The sequence below is a fragment of the Neoarius graeffei genome, chromosome 11 (genome assembly GCF_027579695.1).
Source record: "Neoarius graeffei isolate fNeoGra1 chromosome 11, fNeoGra1.pri, whole genome shotgun sequence".
Lineage (NCBI taxonomy): Eukaryota > Metazoa > Chordata > Actinopteri > Siluriformes > Ariidae > Neoarius > Neoarius graeffei.
Genome location: NC_083579.1, coordinates 44683641 through 44703467, shown reverse-complemented (window position 1 = coordinate 44703467; position 19827 = coordinate 44683641). Strand labels below are relative to the sequence as shown.

Here is a 19827-nt window from a genome sequence, read left to right as displayed (position 1 = left end):
GTTTGGGTTTTTATAAAAGTAAAATATAATAATTTCAAACGTATATTACCTGTTAATAAGTATATCCGGACTACATTTCCCATGAGCTTACCAAACAGGTTTTACTTCCTGTGTTTTCTTCTTTGACAAATGGGAGTGTAGTTGAATTTGTGTTTGCAACACTAGGTTTGTTTTTGTCTTCTTCATTAAACATTTAAGTTGGTTTTGCTGACAGATTAAGTTTTGTATCGCCAAATATATAGATCATGCCATAAAAAGTGTTCAGTGGTGGGTCTGGAATCTGCTGTTGTGTTGAATATTGCTTATTGGATTGACTTTAATTACAAACAGTGCCAGTGGAAGACCAACTATGGATAAGCGATGTTATGGTTGTGCTTCAAAGTTCACTCTGTTCAAAAAAGAGGTTTGTCTATTTGTATGTAGATATTTTTTAAAAAATGTCTATGAAATACAAGTGGGAGAAGCCCACGCATTCATATTTATTCTGTTAAAACAAGGCATACATGGATGTGATATTACTTTGATAATATTGCTTTAAATTTTCTGTTTGTAATAACATAGCAGGGACAGTATTGTTACAGTTTATTTTGTATCAGCATTGTTTCTTGATGGACTTATCCAAATAACAAATGTGAGATAATTCAATTCCATTTTATTTACAGTACTGTACTGTGCAAAAACCTTATGCAAAGAAATGCTGTAGAGCAAAGATGCCTGGGGGAAAAAAATGATGAAATGTTTCTATATTTAAAAAAATATATTCTAAAGAGCGGTAAACAGTAATAAATGAAACAAAATCAATATTTGGTCTGATGTCCGTTTGCTTTAAAAAAAAATACAGTTTTATTAGGAAATGAGCTGTAGGTTTTACTGAGCATCTTGCAGAACCAGCCACAGTTCTTCTGGACACTTTGACTGCCCATCCATTCATTATCTGTAGCCGCTTATCCTGTTCTACAGGGTCGCAGGCAAGCTGGAGCCTATCCCAGCTAACTACGGGCAAAAGGCGGGGTACACCCTGGACAAGTCGCCAGGTCATCACAGGACTGACACATAGACACAGACAACCATTCACACCTACGGTCAATTTAGAGTCACCAGTTAACCTAACCTGCATGTCTTTGGACTGTGGGGGAAACCAGAGCACCTGGAGGAAGCCCACGCAGACATAGGGAGAACATGCAAACTCCACACAGAAAGGCCCTCGTCGGCCGCTGGGCTCGAACCCAGGACCTTCTTGCTGTGAGGCAACAGGGCTAACTACTACGCCACTTTGACTGTCACACTTCTTAATTTTGCAGGTTTTTTTATGTTAATTTTGTGCTAGAAATCTAATATTTGGAATTTTTTTTAACACTGACTCAATAATGTCGATGTCATAAAATAATATTTGTGCTAAAAAAATAGGGTGTCTAAAACCTTTGCACAGTACTGTTTTGTGCTTTTTACATTGGACGTAAGCATAAAGCATCTTGATAGATATCTGTATATACAACCCTGATTCCAAAAAAGTTGGGACAAAGTACAAATTGTAAATAGAAACGGAATGCAATAATTTACAAATCTCAAAAACTGATATTGTATTCACAATAGAACATAGACAACATATCAAATGTCAAAAGTGAGACATTTTGAAATTTCATGCCAAATATTGGCTCATTTGAAATTTCATGACAGCAACACATCTCAAAAAAGTTGGGACAGGGGCAATAAGAGGCTGGAAAAGTTAAAGGTACAAAAAAGGAACAGCTGGAGGACCAAATTGCAACTCATTAGGTCAATTGGCAATAGGTCATTAACATGACTGGGTATAAAAAGAGCATCTTGGAGTGGCAGCGGCTCTCAGAAGTAAAGATGGGAAGAGGATCACCAATCCCCCTAATTCTGCGCCGACAAATAGTGGAGCAATATCAGAAAGGAGTTCGACAGTGTAAAATTGCAAAGAGTTTGAACATATCATCATCTACAGTGCATAATATCATCAAAAGATTCAGAGAATCTGGAAGAATCTCTGTGCGTAAGGGTCAAGGCCGGAAAACCATACTGGGTGCCCGTGATCTTCGGGCCCTTAGACGGCACTGCATCACATACAGTCATGCTTCTGTATTGGAAATCACAAAATGGGCTCAGGAATATTTCCAGAGAACATTATCTGTGAACACAATTCACTGTGCCATCCGCCGTTGCCAGCTAAAACTCTATAGTTCAAAGAAGAAGCCGTATCTAAACATGATCCAGAAGCGCAGACGTCTTCTCTGCGCCAAGGCTCATTTAAAATGGACTGTGGCAAAGTGGAAAACTGTTCTGTGGTCAGACGAATCAAAATTTGAAGTTCTTTATGGAAATCAGGGACGCCATGTTATTCGGACTAAAGAGGAGAAGGACGACCCAAGTTGTTATCAGCGCTCAGTTCAGAAGCCTGCATCTCTGATGGTATGGGGTTGCATTAGTGCGTGTGGCATGGGCAGCTTACACACCTGGAAGACACCATCAATGCTGAAAGGTATATCCAGGTTCTAGAGCAACATATGCTCCCATCCAGACGACGTCTCTTTCAGGGAAGACCTTGCATTTTCCAACCTGACAATGCCAAATCACATACTGCATCAATTACAGCATCATGGCTGCATAGAAGAAGGGTCCGGGTACTGAACTGGCCAGCCTGCAGTCCAGATCTTTCACCCATAGAAAACATTTGGCGCATCATAAAACGGAAGATACGACAAAAAAGACCTGAGACAGTTGAGCAACTAGAATCCTACATTAGACAAGAATGGGTTAACATTCCTATCCCTAAACTTGAGCAACTTGTCTCCTCAGTCCCCAGACGTTTACAGACTGTTGTAAAGAGAAAAGGGGATGTCTCGCAGTGGTAAACATGGCCTTGTCCCAACTTTTTTGAGATGTGTTGTTGTCATGAAATTTAAAATCACCTAATTTGTCTCTTTAAATGATACATTTTCTCAGTTTAAACATTTGATATGTCATCTATGTTCTATTCTGAATAAAATATGGAATTTTGAAACTTCCACATCATTGCATTCCGTTTTTATTTACAATTTGTACTTTGTCCCAACTTTTTTGGAATCGGGGTTGTAGATATAGATTTCGACTTATCCTGTCCTGTTTTGCCCTGAACTAACGGGCATTCAATTTCATTCCAGTTGGGCTGCAAAAACTGTGGACGCTCATTTTGTTCAGGGTGTCTAACATTTAGTGCATTGGTGCCACGCTACGGTAACACTCAGCAAAAAGTCTGCAAGCAGTGCCATGGCGATCTCACAAGGTTTGCTTTCTAATACACAATTATTACACAGAGCATTGTAATTTGTTCTGTAGATGAACTGTATAAATGAGGTATAAATGCTCTTTTGTAAACCTAGTGGTGGAAAAAAGAATGATGCTGCAAGATGGTCACCACCTGAGAACTACAAAAAGTAAGGGATGAGAAGCTTTTTGCTTGTTGAAATCTTCTCCATATCGCTCAGTGTCATTAGTTATTGTCTTGGGTTGCAGACGGGTTGCTGCCCTTGAAGCCAAACAGACTCAACCTTCAAGACATGCTAGTGGAACTAAGAATACATCAGCTCTCATTTCAACCAAGGGTCTTAGTAAAGAGGACCAAGAGATTGCACAAAGACTCCAGAAGCTGAAAGAGGAACCAAAACCAAGTAAGAGTGATCCACATTCATTAACCCAGTTAAGATGTACAGTTCTATACCAGATGCACATCTTCCTGTTGATCATATGCAGAATCCATACCGTCTGAGAAGGAGATAGAGACTCGTCTTGCTGCCCTGAAAGCTCCAGATCAGCCAGTGCCTTCCACTCGAGAGATGGAAGACCGTTTGGCTGCTTTACAAGGAAAACCACCTCCTTCTAAAGCTCCTCCAGCAGTAAGTAGAAAGCTAAGTTGGGATGATGCACAAAATGGTTCCTTCATGGGTAATTTAGGTTCTATATTGCTTAAAGGGTTCTACTCGGAACCCATCTGTTTTAGGTGGTTCACACATAATATAAGTGCAGTATGAAGAGAGCCATTGTCATGGTTTCTGTATATTACAATATCTGATTAAACTTTATTTTCAAGCAGGACATCCTGCATAACCTTGTGTCACAATAGCAGGTGTAAAGAAATTATTTTCTTTGGGGAATTCTGAAGAGACAAGTTGAGCATCACTCTCCATCCAGCATCCAGTCACTAAAAGAGGTCATTGTTGAAGAATGTCGCCAACTTGTTCGTTCCATGCCTAGAAGACTTGGTGCTGTCATTAAAAATCATGGAGGCCATACAAAGTACTAGATGTAGTAGTTTTTGTTGTGGGGTGTACTCATTTTTGCACCACCCTAATTTGAGTAAAACTGAAAAATGTGTAATCTAAGTTATATTATTAACCTTACTTTCACGTTATAAGTTAAACAGATGTTATATTAAACTTTGTCTTGTCATCATTTTGGAAATTGTTTGTGTTCATTGAGTTATTGTTTAAAATGTTACTTTTCAAAGGGGGTGTACTTATTTACGCTGAGCAGTGTGTGTGTGTGTATATAATATATACAATTTTTATTAAAGGAAATTTTATGTATCATATGGCGCTTGGCCTTAGTTTGTTGAAGCCAAAATTAATTTTTTTTAAATTCTTAATTTTTTTTGTTGTATTAAAAAGTGGGTAACACTTGTAGCATATTTCAAGTACATGATGCATACAATATTATTAGTTATACCATTGTAGTGTAAGTTTATTAGCATAACTATTTCAATTTTTTTTTTCCCCGAGTATACTGTCATTCTGGTACATCGCTGCACTCCTACCATGTCTATTGATGGAAATATATTGATATTACATGCTCACCACAGTCCTGAGATCTTTTCTGATTGTGTGATTTGATGAGAAACGTTTTGAAAATTGTGCTTGACATCAAAAATATACAGATGTATTGTTACTGATGTTCGAAACATCAATATGGCTTTACTGTGTGCAGGTTCACCAGCCGCCTGATAACAGGACTCAAACCGAACAGGCCAATGACTTAATCATGCAAATGACTGAGGAAGTTGCCATTGATAGACAGCAGTGCCCTGATGGTATTTATTACCCAGTTTGTTTTGATCAGCATGTTAAACATTTGTCCTGTTTATTGTAATTTGGTGTCTGCCCTTTTTTTTTGCACCCATATAGTTTTTACACTTCTATACAGTATATCTTGGCCATTTTGTCCCACTTTCATAATATAGCTGATAACTCCGAGAGTCCAGTCACCTCCCTGAACGATCTCAACAAGCAAGCAAGCAGTGAGACAGTGGATGAGAATTTGGATGATGAACAGCTGTCACTCAAGAAGATAGAGGAGGAAAAGAGCCGCTTGCTGGCCAAGGCCATGGAGGAGCTCAAACGAGAGGAAAACTGCCAGGGGCAGCTTCTTCAGGTAGCCAAGAGACTGGCTGTGCTGCAGGGGCGTGACCCGGACAAAGGTAAATTCATGTTGCTGGAGGGGCTGTGTGAAAGTTTTTGTTTTTGAACAGATTTTGGGCTGTAAATGTTGTCTCCAGCTGTGAAATCAATACAAGCTCCAACACTGCTCTCAGATTCATACATACCAGTGAAGGATATTGATTGATTTATCAGTACTGTAATCTCATCTCATTATCTCTAGCCGCTTCATCCTGCTCTACAGGGTCGCAGGCAAGCTGGAGCCTATCCCAGCTGACTACGGGCAAAAGGCGGGGTACACCCTGGACAAGTCGCCAGGTCATCACAGGGCTGACACATAGACACAGACAACCATTCACACTCACATTCACACCTACGGTCAATTTAGAGTCACCAGTTAACCTAACCTGCATGTCTTTGGACTGTGGGGGAAACCGGAGCACCCGGAGGAAACCCACGCGGACACGGGGAGAACATGCAAACTCCGCACAGAAAGGCCCTCGCCGGCCCCGGGGCTCGAACCCAGGACCTTCTTGCTGTGAGGCGACAGCGCTAACCACTACACCACCGTGCCGCCCCAGTACTATAACAATATATTTAATATATTTCCTATGGAGGGCGGCACGGTGGTGTAGTGGTTAGCGCTGTTGCCTCACAGCAAGAAGGTCCAGGTTCGAGCCCCATGGCCGGCGAGGGCCTTTCTGTGCGGAGTTTGCATGTTCTCCCCGTGTCCGCGTGGGTTTCCTCCGGGTGCTCCGGTTTCCCCCACAGTCCAAAGACATGCAGGTTAGGTTAACTGGTGACTCTAAATTGACCGTAGGTGTGAATGTGAGTGTGAATGGTTGTCTGTGTCTATGTGTCAGCCCTGTGATGACCTGGCGACTTGTCCAGGGTGTACCCCGCCTTTCGCCCGTGGTCAGCTGGGATGGGCTCCAGCTTGCCTGCGACCCTGTAGAGCAGGATGAAGCGGCTAGAGATAATGAGATGAAATGAGATATTTCCTATGGACATAATGTTGGTATCTGACTTTCAGAAAAACAGTTTAGTAGATCAGTAACCAATCAATAAATTCTCTGTTTTGCTTTAACTTATTTGAAAGGCACATTCTGAATGCAGAAACTGATTGAAAATACATTATATTGCCTAGAAAACAGATGAACGGTATTATGCTATGGGATTATGGCATAATCTTGTCGCACAAATTGAGAAATCAGAATAGCTTGATGTAAGTGGAGCAGTGATGCAGCAGGTCAGTAGCACCACAATTCCAGGGCCCCAGTTCCATACCAACCTCAAGTTACAGTATATGTGGGATTTCTGGTCGTATCCCCGTGTTCATGTAGGTTTCCCCTCAGGTTCCTTCAAGTTCTCCAGGTTTCCACCCACCTCCCAAGAACATGTCAATACTGTATATGGCTTGGTTAATATAAATTGCCCCTAGGTGTGTGTGTACATGGTGTTGTGTGATGGGGAAGCCATGGCTTAATGGTTAGAGAAGCAGCTTTGGAACCAACAGATCACAGGTTTGATTCCCTGGACCAGCAGGACTGGCTGAAGTGCCCTTAAAGTGCTAACTGTTCCCCAGGCTGCTCTTGGTATGTTGTATGTCGCTCTGGATAAGAGAACTGCTAAATGGCATTAATGTAATGTAATGATGGACTGGTGTCCCATCCAGATTGTGTTCCTGGGATAGGCTCCAGATCCACAATGACCCTGATCAGGATAGCATTTTTACTGTTGTAGTTGATACAAAACATACTGGAGGTGGGACACACACACTGCCAGGCTCACCTAATTACATTCAAATTGCTGGGGTATGCTATAGTCAAGAACCACTTCAGAGTTCTCGGATAAGAACCACAGACAAACATATACATTTATAACCAAGCACTCAAACAGGCAGGGGTAAAAATCATATCTTTTATATAGGAAGCAATAAAAATTCTGATTCTGACAGAAAAATTTGCCACCAGGAAGGACATAAAACAGAAGATCAACTCCATCAGATCAATGAGGATCCAGAACAAAATGACTGATATGCTGAATTGGACAGAGAGATGAAGATGTTGGCCAAGAAAGCCTACATCGAAAGAGGCTTGCAGAGGAAGTGGCAGGAAGACATGACTTCAAAACAATGTACAGAATCACGAAGACAATCAAAGGTGGCTCCAACAGCAGTGATGGACTAGTGTAGAATAAGGAAGGAAGCATCATATCCATTGAGACAGAGAAGGATGCAAAGAGCACTTCAAGACCTTCCTGGACAGACCAGACCCCATTTCCATGTTAGAGATACTATCAGCAGAAGAGAGTCTGGACATCAACACAGAACCACCAATACTCAAGGAGGTGAAGGAAGCAATTGGGGCCATGAAGAGTGGTAAGGCAGCAGGAGTGGACCAAGTTACAGCAGACATGCTGAAGGAAGAAGAGACAGAGACACCACAGCTGCTGACCAGGATCTTCAGAGACATATGGGAGAGGGAGTCACCACCAGAAGACTCAAAGATTGGACTGATAGTGAAGTTGGAAAAGAAAGGAGACCTCTCAGACTGTAACAACTTGCGAGGTATTGCACCGCTGTCCATCACCAGCAAGGTCCTCAGCAAGATCATCCACAGCAGACTGACAGTTGTGCTGAACAGCTGCATCAGAGAACAGGCAGGATTTAGGGCTGACTGATCCTGTTTGGACCACTTCTTCACACTGTGGCACATCCTGGAGCAGAGCAAGGAACGGAACATGCCTCTGTACTTCAAGTTTGTGGACCTGGAAAAAGCGTTCAACAGTATCCATTGGAAGTCTCTGTGGAGAATACTTTGCCACTATGGAATACCAGAAAGGATGGTCAACATTGTGAAAATGCTGTATAGAGACTTTTCGGGACAAGTAATATGCAACAATGAACTGAATAATGCCTTCAAAGTCAATACAGGGATGAAGCAGGGATGTAACACCTTTTATCTTCATCCTAGGCATGGACTGGATCATGAAGGGAAGTGTCACTGAAGGAAGGTAGGGAATTTGCTGAACTTGCACCAGTTGCCGAGAAGACCTAAACTTTGCAGGTGATGTTGCATTGCCTTCACACGGACATCAGGACATGCAATCCAAGACCAACACCATGGCCAGTCTATCAGAACAGTTTGGACTGAAGATCAATGCCAGGAAGCCCAAGCATTTCTGGATGAACAACAGATTTGATGCAGCCATCACAATAAATGGAGAAGCCATTGAAGACGTAGAGCACCTCACTTCCCTGGGTTCCAAGTGGAGATGCCGAAGAAGAGATCAGAGTAAGGATTTCAGAGGCCAGTCAAGCTTTCACAGCACTAAGAGGAACCAGAGAACAAGAAACATCAGCAACAATGCCAAGATCAGGTTCAAGAGCAACGTCCTGAGCACAGAATTGTATAGCACAGAATCGTGGAAGATGACAAAGACTATCAGTCACAAGTTGGAAGTGTCAACAGCATCACCATCTCCAAGAACAAACTGCACAGAAGGACATCCACAAGACCTATCACCAGAGATGTTCAGTAGTACAGTTGGAGATGGATAGGACATGTTCTGCGTATTTCACCAACTTCGCTGCCAAGAGTAGCCCTCAGCTGGACTTGAGGGCCGGAGAAACAGAGGCAGGCTCAAGGAGACTTGGAGAAGGACAGTGGAGAAAGAAATGAAGGCACAGTGATGGACCTGGGGCTATGTGGAGAGATGTGCTATGGACTGATCACGTTGGCTGGCTCTGGTGGAGGCTTCATGCACTACCCGATGTGAAGAGGATTAATAATAGTGATGATGATGTAGTCAGTTCCAATGTTGTTAATTACGTAGAATGAAGTTTAGTCCACAGGGGTCCATAGATCAAATAGTAAATAGCCCTATTCCACAACTGTTGTAATCCATATTATGTCAAGAACCGCTCAACTAAGTAACGAGAAATGACATATCTTAATAACAAGTGCTTTATATATTTAATATAACCATAGTTTCAATACATACAAATATGTACTTTTATATTTATTGGTTCAGGAATTTGAGTGTAATGTCAATGCTGTATGGCTGTGTTTGTGTGTTCCAGTCACTATGACAGATTTCCAGCAACCTGACAGTGATGAAGAGACTGAGGAAGAAGCAACTGCCAGGATACTAAAAAGGGTCTGTAGAAATAAATATTATATACAATTGCTGTCAGAAGTTTACAGACACTCATCATGGACATGAATGTCATGGCAATGTTGTGCTTTCAGCGATTTTCTTTGAGCTGTTCTTTTTCTGGGGAAGAATGATTGTACAGCATACAGGACCAGTCAAAAGTTTGGACACCCCTACTCATTCGTAGGGGTTTTTTTTTTTGTATTTTGACTATTTTGTACATTTGTAGAACAATACTGAAGACATCAAAACTATAAAATAACATATGGAACATGTATAGAATTATGTGTTAAAAAAACAAAATGTTTCATATTTTAGATTCTTCAGCATAGCCACCGTTTACCTTGATGACGCTTTGCACACTATTGGCATTATCTTAACCAGCTTCATGAGGTAGTCACCTGGAATGCTTTTCAATTAACAGGTGCCTCGTCAAAAGTTAGTTAGTGCAATTTTTTGCCTTCTTAATGCGTTTCAGATCAAATAGTAAATAATAAAAATACAGTAAATATCCCTATTCCACAACTGTAGTAATCCATATTATGTCAAGAACCGCTCAACTAAGTAAAGAGAAACAACATCCATCATTACTTTAAGACATGAAGTGTCTTTTAATTAATAAAAATAAAGAATAACCATTGAATTAGAAGGTGTGTCCAATATTTTGACTGGTAGTGTCCATCTTTAGTGGAAAAATTCCAAGAATTTAGTGCACAAGTTTGAATTTATTTTGGGTTTTCTGAACTCAACACAGGGTCAACATTATATATACATGGTCAAAAAGATACATACACGCACTTAGATTATTCATTCAGTGGTGCTGAAAATTCCCAAATGTCTTTTAACTTGCCAAGGCCTCTTAACTTCCTGTTAGTGATCATGATTGACAGCTGGTAGCTTCTCTCAGCCAACATGTAAAGGATTTATTTGACGAGTACAAGTTATTGAAAGGTGTCACCACTTTGCCAAAGTCTGGAAGAAAACCTAAACTGTCACTCTCAGCTGAGAGAAAATTGGTTCAGATGGTCAGGAACAACCCAAGAGCCACCAAGGCACAGGCCTGCCATGAACTGGAAGCTGCTAGAACACCAGTGTTACTGTCTACAGTCAAGCAAGTTTTACATCACCATGGACTGACAGACTACCATTTGAGAAAGAAGCCCCTGCTCCAAATTCATCACTTTCAAGCTTGACTAAAGTTTGCTGCTGACCGCATTGCCATGAAAAAGCCTTCTGGAGGAAAGTTTTATGGTCAGATAAGACAAAGATTGAGTTGTTTGGCCACAATAATCAGAGGTATATTTGAGTAAGGGTGAGGCATTCAGTCCCAAGAACACGTACCAACTGTTAAGCAGTTGGTAAACAAAGTGTATGGAATAATGAAGGAGGACTACCTCAGAATTCTTCAGTCTAGCTTCAAACCATCAGCTAAATGGGTTTAACTTGAACACAATTGGGTTTCCAACAGGACAATGACCCCAAACACACATCAAAGCTGGTTGTGAATAAAGCAGGCTAACATTAAGCTTTTGGAATGGCCTTCCCAAAGTCCTGACCTCATCCCTATCAAAAATATGTGGACTGTGCTTTAGGCCTGTGCCAGGAAACCAACAAATTTTATTGAACTCTACTAATTCTGCCAAGAAGCGTGGTCAAATACCCAACCAGAATTCTGCCAGAAGCTTGTTGATGGCTACCAAAAGCAACTGGTCAAAGTGAAATTTGCTTAGGAATATTTGATTAAATGTTAGGTATGCTGTATGTATGTTTTTGACCCTGTATGTACAACCCCGATTCCAAAAAAGTTGGGACAAAGTACAAATTGTAAATAAAAACGGAATGCAATGATGTGGAAGTTTCAAAATTCCATATTTTATTCAGAATAGAACATAGATGACATATCAAATGTTTAAACTGAGAAAATGTATCATTTAAAGAGAAAAATTAGGTGATTTTAAATTTCATGACAACAACACATCTCAAAAAAGTTGGGACAAGGCCATGTTTACCACTGTGAGACATCCCCTTTTCTCTTTACAACAGTCTGTAAATGTCTGGGGACTGAGGAGACAAGTTGCTCAAGTTTAGGGATAGGAATGTTAACCCATTCTTGTCTAATGTAGGATTCTAGTTGCTCAACTGTCTTAGGTCTTTTTTGTCATATCTTTTGTTTTATGATGCGCCAAATGTTTTCTATGGGTGAAAGATCTGGACTGCAGGCTGGCCAGTTCAGTACCCGGACCCTTCTTCTACGTAGCCATGATGCTGTAATTGATGCAGTATGTGGTTTGGCATTGTCATGTTGGAAAATGCAAGGTCTTCCCTGAAAGAGACGTCGTCTGAATAGGAGCATATGTTGCTCTAGAACCTGGATATACTTTTCAGCATTGATGGTGTCTTTCCAGATGTGTAAGCTGCCCATGCCACACACACTAATGCAACCCCATACCATCAGAGATGCAGGCTTCTGAACTGAGCGCTGATAACAACTTGGGTCATCCTTCTCCTCTTTAGTCCGAATGACACGGCGTCCCTGATTTCCATAAAGAACTTCAAATTTTGATTTGTCTGACCACAGAACAGTTTTCCACTTTGCCACAGTCCATTTTAAATGAGCCTTGGCCCAGAGAAGACGGCTGCGCTTCTGGATCGTGTTTAGATACGGCTTCTTCTTTGAACTATAGAGTTTTAGCTGGCAACGGCGGATAGCACAGTGAATTGTGTTCACAGATAATGTTCTCTGGAAATATTCCTGAGCCCATTTTGTGATTTCCAATACAGAAGCATGCCTGTATGTGATGCAGTGCTGTCTAAGGGCCCGAAGATCACGGGCACCCAGTATGGTTTTCTGGCCTTGACCCTCACGCACAGAGATTCTTCCAGATTCTCTGAATCGTTTGATGATATTATGCACTGTAGATGGTGATATGTTCAAACCCTTTGCAATTTTACACTGTTGAATTCCTTTCTGATATTGCTCCACTATTTGTCGGCGCAGAATTAGGGGGATTGGTGACCCTCTTCTCATCTTTACTTCTGAGAGCTGCTGCCACGCCAAGATGCTCTTTTTATACCAGTCATGTTAATGACCTATTGCCAATTGACCTAATGAGTTGCAATTTGGTCCTCCAGCTGTTCCTTTTTTGTACCTTTAACTTTTCCAGCCTTTTATTGCCCCTGTCCCAACTTTTTTGAGATGTGTTGCTGTCATGAAATTTCAAATGAGCCAATATTTGGCATGAAATTTCAAAATGTCTCACTTTCGACATTTGATATGTTGTCTATGTTCTATTGTGAATACAATATCAGTTTTTGAGATTTGTAAATTATTGCATTCCGTTTTTATTTACAATTTGTACTTTGTCCCAACTTTTTTGGAATCGGGGTTGTATAATTTGACTGTGTGTTGATTTCAGGAAACCCAAAATAAATTAAAACTTGTGCACCAAACACTGTTAAGTGTTACTGTTAAGGGTTGTTTTACAATCAGGGTACAAAGTTTGTGTCACAGGGGTCCAAAATTCAAATTGATTCAAACTGGTTCTTGTACCAGTTTTTAAGTGAAGGACAAGTTAAAGAACAGATTTCAAGTAATTTTTTGACATATGTGTATGGTAGCTTTGTGTAATCTGCTATAAGATAAAGAAGATTAAGTGTAGCTTTAAGCAGGGCTGGGAGAAACAAATGAAGTGATTCTCGGAGAGGACATTTTTTTTGACAATTCAGAATCCACTACTTCCATAGTGCTTTTAAATATAAGGCTGTAAGCTTTGTGTTAGTTGTCTCTAATATTTATGTCCCAATATCTTGACCACATTTTAGGATGAAAATAATAATTTTAGATATGTTATTTTATATTGAAAAATTAGCTGTCTCGGAGAGGACTTTTTTTTGACACAATTACATACTAATTTGATCAAAATAGTCTGAAAATTTACTGGCATTCAACATTAAAACTTAACTATGTTTCCAATGATATGGAACCAAATATGTGTTTTATGGTATAAAGAATGATTTAAGTGCATCCCTTTTGGAGCTACCTGTGGTCAAAAAAGCACTTTTTCTAAATGACACGAGTAATTTTGCTAAATATGACATATATTGCCATACATTCACCAAAAATAACGTTATCACCAAATTTTTTTTTTTTTGCATGGTAAATAGAGCTATCACAGGGCTACAATAAACAACCAAGTTTATTTAGTCAAGCCTTTTGATATTGAAGATAATAAGTGTTAAATGTGATTTTTAGCTTGCATACCCTGATTGTAAAACAACCCTTAAGTGAGTAAATGAAACACACCTCTGTGATTGCTTCAAGTTGTTTTACCTTTTTTCCCTATGATGCAGGATTCTCATTTAGTAATTAATTCCCCCCATCTTTTTTTTTTTTGCTTCTAGCTGTCAGAAGAGTGTGCCTTAGATGAAGCCAGTGGTTATAACATCCCTCCAGAGCACAGTGGCCCAGACAATAAAAAAAAGCCCAATTTGAATAAGAAGCAGGTAACAAAATTCCTACACACTTACTAGTTTGTACTCAACCAGTTGACATTATCACACAGCACACCAGGACACGTGGGCATTTTTTCACCTTCATACAGCATACATTTCTTGCTAACTGCATCCCATTGGGGTACGGAACGATTGTAAATCTGTATATTGCTTACCATAATTACATCTGATTTTCAGTATCCTTGCTTCCACTTACCTAAAATGACTTCAGAGTAAAGGGTTAGAATGCCACAAGCAGAAATGGACGAAGTTCTTTAGTTGTTTAGATGGTGTGTAATTCATGTTTAAGCCATAGGAGGGCACTTCAATTTCAACTAGCACACTTTTTTAAGCTTCATTAATTCTTGCCTGAAATGTGTTTACTCCATCCTTATTATGTGTTGTATTTATTTAAGATTCCATCTCAGCCATCTAAAACAAAGCCTCCTGCTGTCTCTGTGAACTGGGGTGCCACACGTGATGAGGATGACGATGAGGAAGATGAGCTGCCCTGGTGCTGTATCTGTAATCAGGATGCCACCATTCGGTGCCACACATGTGACCAAGACCTGTACTGCAACCGTTGTTTTAGGTAAGGACTACTTCAAGTCCACTCAACAAAAATTAATAGTTTCCATTATGTCATTTCATGAAGTAACATGTGAATACCTCATGTTGTATAGTTGTGAATGTGAATACCTCATTTCATATAGTTATGGATATACAGTAAATGCTTTACCTCATTTTGTATAGTTGTGAATATAAATACTTTACCTCGTTTCATATAGTTGTGAATGTGAATACCTCATTTGGTATAGTTGCGAATGTCAATACCTCATTTCATGCCGTTATGAATATAAATACTTTATCTCATTTCGTATAGTTGTGAATGTGAAGAGCTCATGTTGTATAGTGACTGAATACCTCATTTTGTATAGTTGTGAATATAAAATGCTTTACTTTGTTTCGTATAGTTGTGAATATGAATATCTCATTTCGTACAGTTATGAATATAAATACCTCATTTTATATAGTTGTGAATGTGAATTCTTTGCCTCATTTTATAATCTTGTGAATGTGTATACTTACCCATAGGTATTTTTTTTTCGCCTTTTGTGCATGCAGTGAAAAAGAAGCTAACCGAATGTAGTAATATACAGCTATCTGGCTTTAAGCTAAAGCACACAAGTGGCTCATCTAGCAGCTGTAGTTTATGTGTAGAAGGTAGCTTAATGTGCTTGTTATTGTAGTCCTAGTTTTACAGTTTGTATAAATGAAGGAGAATCGTACTATATAGGTGTCTTGAAGATTTAAAAGTTACTATCGTGTTAAGTCATATTTATGATGTGATACACAGGCTACAGGATCTTGTATCTGTTCAATTATTTTACTTGTGTACTTTCATTATTATTCTATTTGCTCCTCAATTCCAATACCTTTCAAGTCATTCAGAGCAAATATCTCTTTGAGTGGAATTTTTATCTACAACCCCAATTCCAAAAAAGTTGGGACAAAGTACAAATTGTAAATAAAAACGGAATGCAATGATGTGGAAGTTTCAAAATTCCATATTTTATTCAGAATAGAACATAGATGACATATCAAATGTTTAAACTGAGAAAATGGATCATTTAAAGAGAAAAATTAGGTGATTTTAAATTTCATGACAACAACACATCTCAAAAAAGTTGGGACAAGGCCATGTTTACCACTATGAGACATCCCCATTTCTCTTTACAACAGTCTGTAAACGTCTGGGGACTGAGGAGACAAGTTGCTCAAGTTTAGAGATAGGAATGTTAACCCGTTCTTGTCTAATGTAGGATTCTAGTTGCTCAACTGTCTTAGGTCTTTTTTGTCGTATCTTCCGTTTTATGATGCACCAAATGTTTTCTATGGGTGAAAGATCTGGACTGTAGGCTGGCCAGTTCAGTACCCGGACCCTTCTTCTACGCAGCCATGATGCTGTAATTGATGCAGTATGTGGTTTGGCATTGTCATGTTGGAAAATGCAAGGTCTTCCCTGAAAGAGACGTCGTCTGGATGGGAGCATATGTTGCTCTAGAACCTGGATATACCTTTCAGCATTGATGGTGTCTTTCCAGATGTGTAAGCTGCCCATGCCACACGCACTAATGCAACCCCATACCATCAGAGATGCAGGCTTCTGAACTGAGTGCTGATAACAACTTGGATCGTCCTTCTCTTTAGTCCGAATGACACGGCGTCCCTGATTTCCATAAAGAACTTCAAATTTTGATTCGTCTGTCCACAGAACAGTTTTCCACTTTGCCACAGTCCATTTTAAATGAGCCTTGGCCCAGAGAAGACGTCTGCGCTTCTGGATCATGTTTAGATACAGCTTCTTATTTGAACTATAGAGTTTTAGCTGGCAACGGTGGCTGGCACGGTGAATTGTGTTCACAGATAATGTTCTCTGGAAATATTCCTGAGCCCATTTTGTGATTTCCAATACAGAAGCATGCCTGTATGTGATGCAGTGCCGTCTAAGGGCCCGAAGATCACGGGCACCCAGTATGGTTTTCCGGCCTTGACCCTTACGCACAGAGATTCTTCCAGATTCTCTGAATCTTTTGATGATATTATGCACTGTAGATAATATGTTCAAACTCTTTGCAATTTTACACTGTCGAGCTCCTTTCTGATATTGCTCCACTATTTGTCGGTGCAGAATTAGGGGGATTGGTGATCCTCTTCCCATCTTTACTTCTGAGAGCCGCTGCCACTCCAAGATGCTCTTTTTTTATACCCAGTCATGTTAATGACCTATTGCCAATTGACCTAATGAGTTGCAGTTTGGTCCTCCAGCTGTTCCTTTTTTGTACCTTTAACTTTTCCAGCCTCTTATTGCCCCTGTCCCAACTTTTTTGAGATGTGTTGCTGTCATGAAATTTCAAATGAGCCAACATTTGGCATGAAATTTCAAAATGTCTCTCTTTCGACATTTGATATGTTGTCTATGTTCTATTGTGAATACAATATCAGTTTTTGAGATTTGTAAATTATTGCATTCCATTTTTATTTACAATTTGTACTTTGTCCCAACTTTTTTGGAATCGGGGTTGTATCCTGTTGAATGTTTATCGGATTTAAAAGGAATTCTCGTTGTAACCAGCAGTAAACTGACTAGATTTTGGAATTGATTCAAACAGGGTCAAGGCCACAGCAAGGTTAAATGTCTGAAATTAGTTTTTCTTCATTAGCATTCATCAGTTAGTAACAAGAAAGTCCAGACTTGGTTGTGGTGGCATCCCTGTTTTGCTTGTTCCCAACATTATTGAACCTGTGGATGTTATGGTATTCTGCAGATTCATTTCAGACTGCAGGCAGAGAAACATACAGTAAAGTTGTGCTTTGGGGATCAAAATTTGTGTGCAATAGAACCCTAAATAAATTATGTCAAAGGAGTACACCTCTGTTTTTTTTTTTTGCAGAACTTGCATATGCACAATTATTATTTTGATTATACTTTATCTCTACTGGTTAAATAACGTTGATAATTTTTTTTAATACATCAATTTGTGTTACTTGTAGAAGTTATTTTACCTGTTGAACCTCTTCTTTTGATTATAATCTAATTTTACTTATTTGTTTTTTCCCTCAAGGGAAGGCCATGATGAATTTGATCGAAAAGAACACCGCACATCCAGTTACACAGCCCCCAAGAAAAGCAAGAAGACAGGATCCTCAAAATACAGTTAAAGTGTGTCACTAACAACCCCAATGTGTCACTACAGATAATAAATTCATTACAAAGTAAATACAGTTAATCACTGATGAATGCATTTAAGTATCTAGAAATAGTTGTTGAACGCTACCTAGGTATGTTGAAGTGCGCTAGCCTCTGGCATAATGATATGGCTTTTAATATTTAATATAGTTTCCGTCAAGGTTTAATATCCATTGTATGTCATCATATCCGTAATCTGTTTTTATTAAAAGGAGGTAGTTAAATGTAGTGTTTATTCACTAATGGAAAACTCTTTGGGTCCAAATATTTCCTTTTTGTCCCTAGTAAATATTTGGACCCAATGAGATGGGACAATAGGATCCAGGTTTAAAAAATCCCAGAGTTTTCCTTTCATTCGTTCATTCATTCATGTTCAGTCACCGCTTTCTCCTGCTCAGGGTTGCAGTGGATCAGGAGCCTTTCCTGGAAGCACTGTGCATGAGGCAACAAAAACCCACACAATCCCTAACCACAAGCTCAGGATCGAAGCAGGGACCCTGAAGCTGTGAGGCAGGAATGGTACACGTTTTGCACCACCATACTGCCCTATTAATTTTTAATATACACCTAACTGTAGTTTTGTGGGTTAAATACTTTTTCCGAACGGAACATTAAAATGAATCAAGCATATTATTTGAATAAAATAAAATTACTTGAAAACAAGCAAAGTCTTCTTTCACTTCAACTTGGGACGGTTGTGGTGTCCCTCAGAAAAAGTGCTTAGTAGAAACTGAACAAAAGAACAGTGATGCATTGTGGTATATATAAAATAAACACCACCTTTACATTCAAATACAGGAAGCGATATATCCCTATGCTGGAGAAAAAATTCATGACTCAGTGTATTTAATTAAGTGCAGAATTTGCACTTCAGTAAAATATGTAAGTTCAACAAAAAGTAATTAATGGCAGATTTATGGGAAACTCATTAAATAGAAATGTGTACATTTGCAAACTTGATTTATTGAAGTAACATGGACAATATATCAACATGTAAAAGCTACATAATGCTAAAGTCACTTTTTACAGTGTACATGAATGGAATTACTGTAAGTAATAAGAGAAGTGAGTAAAGTTTTTAAGTGATTTAATCATGTCTCGTGTGCTGTCTGTGTCTGTGAGTAAAGCACTATGACAATTGCTTAAAGTCTTTAAGGCTTTATATCCAAACACAAATATGAAGCTTTCATGTGATCAGTGCCAAAGAGGTTACTGAGATTCAGCTGTGTCTGACTGGTGGTTTGTGTGATTTCTTGTGGTTAGTTTAACAAAGACATGAGTCGCTACAACATTCAACCCCCCCACACCCTTCTCTCTCTTGCTGTCTCTTGCTAATTCTCCTGTCTGATCCAGGATTGTTAGACAACATCAATGTCTCATTGTTCTTACTGGATTTTTTTTTATACTTAATTCATTTTACTGTTATTGCATTGGCAGGAATTTAAATGAATTTAAAGTGAACTGCTATGAGTAGATGACCACCACAGATGCAGAACAAATGTAATAAGGAGAGATGAGTGCATTAGCAGGCATTACAGACCACCTCTTGAGACATATCATCATTGGATTGTCCATCATGTAGAGACAGAATGAATGTGAAAGGGGAGATGAGTGGTGAGGAAGTGCCTTAGCATTAGCAAGTACTCCAGCATTATGGGGCTTAACTATGGCCAAGTTTACATTAGACCGTATCTGTCTCGTTTTCTTCGCGGATGCACTGTCCGTTTACATTGAAACGCCAGGAAACGGGAATCCGCCAGGGTCCACGTATTCAATCCAGATCGTGTCTGGTCCGGTGCTGTGTAAACATTGAGGATACGCGGATACGCTGTGCTGAGCTCTAGCTGGCGTCGTCATTGGACAATGTCACTGTGACATCCACCTTCCTGATTCGCTGGCGTTGGTCATGTGACGCGACTGCTGAAAAATGGCGCGGACTTCCGCCTTGTATCACCTTTCATTAAAGAGTATAAAAGTATGAAAATACTGCAAATA

The 19827-nt window shown here is 39.6% G+C and overlaps 1 protein-coding gene across 2 annotated transcripts; it reads left to right on the top strand.

Annotated features, from left to right (window-relative positions):
• The first annotated feature begins 117 nt into the window (after positions 1 to 117).
• On the top strand, positions 118 to 18923 carry zfyve19 (zinc finger, FYVE domain containing 19). 2 transcript variants are annotated; one of them, XM_060933990.1, is made up of 12 exons: positions 118 to 165; positions 331 to 403; positions 3165 to 3286; positions 3384 to 3437; positions 3517 to 3671; positions 3754 to 3896; positions 4984 to 5086; positions 5237 to 5473; positions 9517 to 9593; positions 13992 to 14093; positions 14498 to 14673; positions 17708 to 18923. In XM_060933990.1, the coding sequence occupies exons 2-12, from the start codon at positions 350 to 352 to the stop codon at positions 17802 to 17804; spliced, it is 1320 nt and encodes a 439-aa protein (XP_060789973.1). In that variant the 5' UTR covers positions 118 to 165; positions 331 to 349; the 3' UTR covers positions 17805 to 18923. The 2 variants fall into 2 exon arrangements, with proteins under 2 accessions (XP_060789973.1, XP_060789972.1); XM_060933989.1 differs by having other exon boundaries at positions 126 to 403; positions 17708 to 17805; positions 18231 to 18923.
• Positions 18924 to 19827: the final 904 nt, after the last annotated feature.

Excerpts from the sequence above, each read along its gene's own strand:
- zfyve19 (XM_060933990.1), top strand. The coding sequence starts at position 350 with ATGGATAAGCGATGTTATGGTTGTGCTTCAAAGTTCACTCTGTTCAAA. Across the intron at positions 404-3,164 it reads TCACTCTGTTCAAAAAAGAG|TTGGGCTGCAAAAACTGTGG; the intron begins GTTTGTCTATTT and ends ATTTCATTCCAG. Across the intron at positions 9,594-13,991 it reads CTGCCAGGATACTAAAAAGG|CTGTCAGAAGAGTGTGCCTT; the intron begins GTCTGTAGAAAT and ends TTTTGCTTCTAG.